At 36.6% G+C, this 8,731-nt stretch overlaps 1 protein-coding gene across 6 annotated transcripts in view; it reads right to left on the bottom strand.

The window, feature by feature from the left end:
- Nucleotides 1-6,044: 6,044 nt before the first annotated feature.
- The window catches only part of LOC120427085 (protein nubbin-like), a 175,899-nt gene continuing 173,212 nt past the window's right edge, over nucleotides 6,045-8,731 (bottom strand). For 4 of the 6 annotated variants that reach the window (XM_039591926.2, XM_039591929.2, XM_039591932.2 and 1 more), the window contains one exon: nucleotides 6,045-7,852. In XM_039591926.2, coding sequence (XP_039447860.1) covers nucleotides 7,429-7,852 — 424 coding nt within the window. In that variant the 3' untranslated portion in view covers nucleotides 6,045-7,428. The remainder of the gene's footprint in view (nucleotides 7,853-8,731) is intronic. The other 2 variants (XM_039591927.2, XM_039591931.2) reach the window with 1 other exon arrangement.

Here is an 8,731-nt window from a genome sequence, read left to right as displayed (position 1 = left end):
GTAGAAGATAGTCTGAAAAAAAGCAGTGAAGAAGCAGAGAAAACCTTCAAAATCCTGTTTGTATCCGACGACACACTGTATTTGAGTGAGGGTACTATCGAGAAATAAAGTCTTTAATCAAATTGCTTGGAAAGAAACTAAACTGTATAAGCTTGTGTTGTTTTGAAAGAAATCATTCCTTAACATTTTTCATATTCCTCTATGGTTTTCAAGAAAGAAAACTTTTCTTAAATTTTATTTGGCAGGGCTCGCCAAATCGCAAAAAAGGCAAGCCGAAATTAAAATCCTTGGTCTTGTTTTCAAATGACTTCTCTGGCCATAAATAATATTATGATCAAATTTCACATAAATGAATTAGAACGAAACCTGATCTAAAACAAGCAATTAGTTTTGATATATTTTTTTCAAAATCAGGATTGAATTAAAAATTTTGAAAATATTTTTTTTTTCGGGAGATCACACATTTTTAACTGAATTGTTATAAATTACTTACCGTCAGTGGGGGTGAGTATGGGTCAAAAAACGATACACCTCTCGGAATTTCTTAATAACAAAAACAATTTAAATAACATCGAAAATCTTTTATTATAGAACTGTTCTTAGATAGTTTACTAACATTTTTACAAGATATGGTGAAATTTGATTAACTCTACCTTAAATGGCAATCGTTTGAAAATTGACCCAATCTCACCCCTTAGAGGGGGTGACATTGGGTCAAATGAAACTAAAATGAAGCTCAAATACAAAGATATGGTAAAAATAAGTCATCCAACAGTGTTTCTTGTTCGAGGGAATCGTATTGACATGCTAAAATGTTTGATGTAGAGATTTTCAAACATTTGGGTACTTTTTGATCAATTGCAACAAAAATTTTAAAAAGTTGATTTTTCGAGAGGTAATTTTTGGCCAAAAACTTACTTCAACTTTAGACAGCTGCTAAAATGACAGGATTTGTTCTAGGAACGAGATTTTTGAGCAAAGTCATCTTAAGGTGTCCCTTGCACAACCCTTTTAACAGAATTTAGTTTCATTGAGAAGTACCTGAGAAATAGTAAAATCCGTAAAAAATCACTTTGACCCAATCTCACCCCCCCTACTAAAAGGCTTCATCCCCGCTCTCCAATTTAATTCAATTTTTTTTTTCAAAGAATTTGCAATTTTTTTTTTTGAAATTTCTATTTTGTTCGGTAAAGCTTTGTATGTACTTTTTCTTTACAATTTTGGTAGCGGTATCTTAAGAAAGGATTTTCTGACTGATTTGGTCTCTTGGATATCCGGTATCCGAGAGGTGCTATCTTTTGAGCTGTGGCACAAGTTGGCCATAATTCATTTGATAGTGTTGTCAATTTTTCGACTTTTAGATGTACCATAAAATGTTCAGTCGAAAAGTACGTTACAGAAATTTTGATATCGTGCACCATTTTCATAGTATAGTCACTAAAAACTTTTTTGTTTTTTTTTCTTGTTAATCACGTGACTTTTTTTACCTGTGGAAGTCATAAATTTGCTTCAAAGACATTGAAGACTGGACCAATGGTTGCTGAGATACAGCTTCAGAAAGAAAAGCAAACAGAAAAATGAGGTTTTCTCTATATCACTCAGCAACTATTTGTAAAAATATGCAATTTTGCATCATTCATTTTTCGGTTCAATCCCATCCCCGAGAATACCATTGCCCAGAATGGTTCACTCCCCAGAATAGTTTATTTATAACGTAATGTACTTTTTATTGCACATTTTAAAGTGTTAAGATTTCGATTTTGTGATAAATGCTGACAAAAGTTGAATTTTCCCTTCAAAGTAGAATTGTCCCTATTAAAGAAGTGAAGTCACACCACAATATTCCTATAATTGATCGCAGTGGTATTAAGGCTCTACAGAAAAAGAAGTGAAAACTCTCTTGACATAAGATTACCGCTGACAAAAGCAGAAACTTTTCTTTATCGTAAAAATTGGGAATACATTTTCCTGTATTAAAAATCATGTGTAGCATGCTTGGGATCGATTAAAAATACAGTGCCATCCAGTTTTCGTCGACACCCGATTTTGGCAACAATTTCTTAATTTTTTCCGATTTTGCAACACCCAAATTAATTTGATATTTTTGGTCTCACCATAAATTAAATAGTCACTACTATAATTATTTGTAATGCATATAATATCTTTTATCACAAATCAACTTTTTAAGTCGAAAAACCATCGTTCGTGTTACCGATTTTTTTCAATCTTTTAACTTTAAAAAAATATTTCATAAAGGAAAAAGACCCCGGTTAAAAATAATTTAACATTATTATCATTTTCGGACTTAAGACAACAGCTAATATATTAAATCTTAGTTGAGCGATTCTCCCCGAATTCCGGAAATGGATTTTGTTAGAGAGCAATTCCAGCTCAAATCGGGAATTTTTGTGGTACTTTTGTACCCGACCCTCTCCGAATTCAATGAAACTTTTTAGACATGTTATCGTAAGCCATTGTATTTTGTAATTTAAAAATTACTGTATCTCGAAGCCGTTCCATCGTATCAAAAAGTGGTCAAAGTCAAACTTGTAGGGAATTGGATGGGCTTTCTAAAAAAAATGCACTGAAAGAAAAATACACGCCACTTTTATGAGATTTTTCAATTTTTAGGTTTAAAAGTTAAATTTTAAGGTGATGTCACGGTTTTTTTTCATTCAATTTTTTTGTGAAAATAGCCTAAAATGTGACAAAAAGGTATGTGATGGTATGTCTCTCCTAAAAAAAAATACAAAAATCATTTACTAATCATTTACTGTTTTTTTGAAAAGTGGTCTAAACGTCAAAATTTTCAAAAACAGATAGTGAGGATCGATTCCCCAGACAATTTTAAATAAAAGTCTCCATATTGACCATTGTCCTATGTCCAATTGTTGTGAAAATACAGCGGTTTTAAAAATAATTTCAATTTCAATTCGGTTTTATTGGTGAATAATCAAGATACAATCAGTTCTTTTGCAGTTCATAACAGAGTTTTGGAGTTCCTTTCAGCTGTGTGTTGCACCATAATCCATTTTGGAACAATTATTTCTATAACTATGGCACTAACAAGAGCAAGAAAAATTAAAAAAAAAAAAAACTTGCTAAAATTGCAAAGGAAAGGGGAAAGAAAGAGAAAAAGCTTATAACTACATCACAGTATTTTATCCTTTGTAGATGTGCTTGATCATCAGCTCCCCAAGGGCTAGAAATTGCTCCGCCTTGTTACGGCAGGTCCGAAACCTCGACATCATCTCCCCCGCGAGAGCAAAGAACTCTGGCAGGGTGAAGAGATCTTCCCCGGTGACTTCTTGCTGGGCCGCATTGCCGCTACCGGCAGCGACCACGCTGGCGAACGATCGCCCCCAGCCAGGGGGGAATGCTGAGTTGTCCGCGGGAACCGTACGCTGCCCAGCAGCCGGCACGGTTACGCTCGTACTTCGCTGAGGAGGGTGGGACGCTGCTGCTTTCTTCTTCCTCTTTTCCTGCTCCTCGAGATAATTTTTTCGTGCACTGCATCCACGGTAGTTGCTGGTATGGTTACCTCCACAGTTGGCACACTTGATGCGCGCCTTGGTTTGCTCTGCCTTGTCCCCCAGGTTCGCCTTGCACGGCAGTGCACACGCCTCAGAGAGGTGTGTTTCACCGCACTTCACACAGCGGGGCGGGAGGTTGCAGTTCCGCGAGCCGTGGCCGAATTTCTGGCAACGGTGGCATTGTGCTGCGTCCGACGGGTTCTTTGAGTAGAACCGCCAGTTTACCCAAAACCCGTCCAACGCCTTAGTTCGTCGCAGGTCTTGAATCTTGACGGTGCCGCGGTCGAAGTACAACAGGTACAGTGTGTGTGTACCTGTGACTGTTGTCTTCCGCGAGAGGACTTTTATGTCACGCGGCGTTATTCCAGCACCCGAGAGGTCCTTCTTGAGGTCGGAGATCGGGCGGTCTTGGTACCCCTGCAAGACGACCTTAACGGCTGTCTTCTGCACGGGGTCGAATGTGTAGAACTTGAAGTTTTTACCCTTCAATTTCTCCACAACCAGGTCGAAGTTCTTGTTGTCAAATGTGTAGACTTGCACTGACGACTTACCGATTTTCAGACAATATCCGAGGCCTTCCAGCAACTCGTCAATATCGTCCACCAACGTGTCCAAAACAAAAATTGGAGGTGGTCTACGTTCCTTTGGAGAATTGTTCGTTTTTGGCGTCGGCACTTTTTTCCGTGCACGACGATCGTCATCGTCGTCGTCGGTAGTGCTGCTACCGTCGGTGTTGTTGTTGTTGTTTTCTTCGTCGTCGCTCAGCATCTGGAACTCGTTCCTGATGGGAATGTTGGCGGATGTTGACGTGTTGGTCGTGGCACCGGAAGTACCGGAACGGGTTCGCACTGGTGATCTTGGAACATATCCGGGATGTAGCAACTTTTTGTCGATGCCTTCTGCGCTCACGCTCCCCTGCGCGATGGCGGTCGACACGGCGTTGGTTTGTTTACCTTTTTGCACACGGCCGGTAGACGAACTTCGCGGGTTTTTCGAGGCCGCACTCGAACTGCCACGGCCACGGCCGGCCTTTGGCATGCTGCAGGAGCAAACTCGCGGGTAATCACGGTAATTTACGGCGAAAAAAATCGAAAAAACGATGGAGCACTGAGCACTTGACTGCTGCTTGCTCTCGTGCTTACACGGAGGTCTGTTTTAAAAATAAAAATGTTTAAAAAATAGGGTTTTTGGGTGGTCTTTGGCAGACTTCATTTCTCAGTCTCGTAAATATTTTTACCGGAAAGCTCGTCCAATTTCCCAAATCCTATTGACAAAAAATCAATTTCCTAAAATCAGCATTTTTTATTTGCTGCCGACACATATTTTTTTTTGAAAAATTGTGTTTTTTTGGGAAAAAATAGCAGTTTAACAAATTTTTTTACCACGGTTTTTTCTGAAAAATCGAATTGGGCAATCAAAAGAAACTTTACAGAAATTTTGGTTCAGTGCACAGTTTTTGAGGCTTTTTTTTAAATAGCGCCCATGAGTGACAATTTCTGAACATTTTTTTTCTAAGTCTCACCCAAACTTCTCTCCATTTTCTGATGCCAATATCTCAGCTCTTATGGTCCAATTTTCAATGTAAAAATTGAACATTTGTAATATTTTCTGATCAAAAAAAAAAAATAAAATAGATAAATCCAGAGTTTTTTTTTTGAAAAGGTCCTTTAAGCTATTGTCTTTCATATGTTTATAGGACCTAATCAAAAAAAGTCGAGAAATGTTCAATATTACGGTACACTGAAAATTGTTTTGTTTACAAATAGAATAAAATGTCCACAAGAAGAGTAGGTGGTATTCAGGGTTTCTGTGGTTTCAGGACAGCCCTTTGGGCAGTTTGTCAACAAATAAAACAAAAGATAACCATTTTCAATTGTAAATCAATATTTATTACTCATATTCATCTAGATCTTTATTTATAGTTGATTTTCTGTTTCTTTTCATAATTCCTTCATCGTATTATGTACACCATTGAATTTACTTAATACCGTCAAATTGAAGACAAAAACTAAATACATAGACAAAAATCATGCTTCAACTGACACTTTTAGCTTTCGCGCAAAATTAATTCGCACCTGTCTCCTGCTTTCAACATAACAACTGAAATAGACGAAAAATAACTTTTTCTTGTTAACAATTTGTGCCGATGAGTGTGTGTGTCTTTTCACGCCGTTTTTTGTTAGGAACATCAATCCGTTACTTTGAATGTTTTTGTTTAACTTACTTAGAAAAAATAACTCTACTCGTTCTGTATTTTTCGCGATCATTGTTTTAACTGACTGGAAGACTGGGAGAGTCTCCTCTCTCGTGTGTTATTTTTTCATTTTTTTTTACGCTCGTTTGCATTTTTTTTGTTTAGTTCGGTTGAGGAAAATGTTTTGAGTGGAAATCAAGCCTCTAGAATTATGTTTTTGTGAGTTGTTTTGTTTTCTCAACGTGATACGTAGAAATAAGTTACATGTTGCTTTGACTTTTTATTGTGTGTTTTTCGTTTATTTTTTTGTCGAAACATTTGTTGATTTGTTGTTTTCCTTAAGAGTTAGCTTTAGTAGTGATTATTTCTTTTACTTCTTTGGATATATGTGTGTGTGTTGTTGTTTTTAGTCTTAACATTAAATTTAGTTTTCTTTTTCTTTTTTTACAAAGTTCATTTTGTCTGGCCTAAACGTTACAATTTCGTTAAGTAGTACAAGTTTTTAGTATACATCTTTGATACTGTTTTTTTACGCGTCTATCCGGATAAGTGAGTGTGAACGAAACAAAACCAAAAAAAGGGGGGTGCAATTTTAACTAAACTAAACACAACTTTTACTTTTTTTAGGAATGCTTCTCGTTGGCATTGCGTCACATTTAGGAGGGGTTGGGAAAAAAAAGAGAAATTAAGATTAGAGGAGAGAATGCACCACTTTACTACACAGAGAGGAAACCGGTATGCAAATTGCACAAAATTCGATCAGGTCGTTCGATTTACTACTAATTATTTACTGTGTCATACTGCTTTCATGCTGTGTCGAGTGGAAAAATTAGAAAGAAAGGAACGAGGGAGATTTGAGTTTGAGGTCGGGACACGATTATTTCTACACAGATTAAATACACAATTTTACAGATTTATTTTCGTACAGAAAAGAGCGTTTAGTTTCAACTAATGTTAGACATTTAGTTTTTTTTTGCTGGGAATATTTACAGAGCGAAAGGGGGTTTTATGGGGGGTTGATCGAAGCAAGCTGGGGGAGGAATGTTCGATGAAGTACGTTTGAAGGTCTGAACCAAGAACTGTCAGAGCCTACTAGTGCTTTATAATGGTTTGTGAGAAGCTTCTCGCCGAGAGAGGGAGAGAGGCTTCCCAGAAAGCATTGGCACGTGGCTTGCTGCGATCTACCCGCCCTGGAAACCACGTGTTAGAAGAAATATTGAGAACTAAATCGTAATGCATGCTTAAAGCTTCTTTTGGAATGATATCGTTTGTCTCGTTTTCTCTCGATTAACTACTTTAAGGGGTTTTTTCTTTTTTTATTTTACTCTTACACACTTACGACACTAATATTGATTTAATTAAAGTTAATTCTCGTTCGCGCGTTCTCTTGTTGCTTTACAGAACACATTAATGTAAATATCCACTTTTAAATCCAATAAATAAGAGTTTTTAGCTCATGCTCAAGGGGGACAGGAGGAAGGGGAACCACACTGGAGGGTCACAACTTCTCAGAAGTTGCGTGTTTCACGGATCTCCACGTAGATTTCGATCGGTGATATGTCTGGAGGGCGAAGTGCGATCACTTCAAATCAGAAACGGTCCACTGGCGCCGGTGAAGCTGTGATGAAAGTGGTGCTGTGGCGAACGCGACCCGTCGTCGTCCATCGTCGTCGTGGTCGATTCGCCGCAGCTGCCGCCTAGTCATTCCTGCTTAATCCCGCCACCCCCAACCCCGCTCATCGACGACGGATGGTACAAATGTGGTCCACCCGCTCCCGAACCACCTCCGCCGCCACTCGGCAGCTGGAACATTTCGCTGCTGCCGCTCGAGTGCGTCGGACTCTCCATGCCCGGTGGGTTTATCCGCTTTTCCTTCTGGCGCCGGTTGCAGAACCACACCCGCACCACCTCCTTCTCCATGCAGAGGCTGTCGGCGAGGCTGGTGATTTCCTCGCTGGTGGGTTTGCTGTTGACCAGGAAGGCCTTCTCGAGGGCGACGCGGACGGATGTTTCGATCGAGGTGCGCTTCTTGCGCCGGCGGCCCACGATTTCCGGGGTGGTCGCCGTGTTGGTGAGGGCGCTCGGGCTGAACATGCGGCTGGAAGAAGAGGAAGACGAGGGGAAGCTGGGTTTGCAATTAGATTGTCTTTAACAAGATTAAAATGAAACTAACTATTACTACATAATTTGCATAATTTCAAGATTTTTTGAAAACAGATTTAAGCTATTTTAAATATTTTAAAACAATTTTAACCAATTTCAGTCATTTTTCAACATTCTTAATCAACTTTCAAAAAATTTAATCAATTTCCAACAATTTTCAATATTTTTTTTAATTTTGAACAATTTTAAACAATTTTATACAATTTTAGACAATTTTAGACAATTTTAAACAATTTTAGACAATTTTAAACAATTTTAAACTATTTTATACAATTTTAAACAATTTTAAACAATTTTAAACAATTTTAAACAATTTTAAACAATTTTAAACAATTTTAAACAATTTTAAACAATTTTAAGCAATTTTAAACAATTTTAAACAATTTTAAACAATTTTAAACAATTTTAAACAATTTTAAACAATTTTAAACAATTTTAAACAATTTTGAACAATTTTAAACAATTTTAAACAATTTTAAACAATTTTAAACAATTTTAAACAATTTTAAACAATTTCAAACAATTTTAAACAATTTTAAACAATTTTAAACAATTTTAAACAATTTTAAACAATTTTAAACAATTTTAAACAATTTTAAACAATTTTAAACAATTTTAAAAAATTTTAAACAATTTTAAATAATTTTAAACAATTTTAAACAACTGTAAACAATTAAAAAAAAATATAAATTTTGAACAATTTAAAACATAATGTAATAGATTTAAATAATTTCAAACAATTTTATACAACTTAAAATAATTTCTAGAAAGTGAAAACTTTTAGCACCAATAAAAAAAATCAGTTTCATATCTTGACTTTTTTTTGATAAGGTCCTATAAA

Source organism: Culex pipiens, chromosome 2 (genome assembly GCF_016801865.2).
Source record: "Culex pipiens pallens isolate TS chromosome 2, TS_CPP_V2, whole genome shotgun sequence".
NCBI lineage: Eukaryota > Metazoa > Arthropoda > Insecta > Diptera > Culicidae > Culex > Culex pipiens.
The sequence above is the reverse complement of the archived record's forward strand: the minus strand, read 5'-3'. Positions and strand labels throughout refer to the sequence as shown.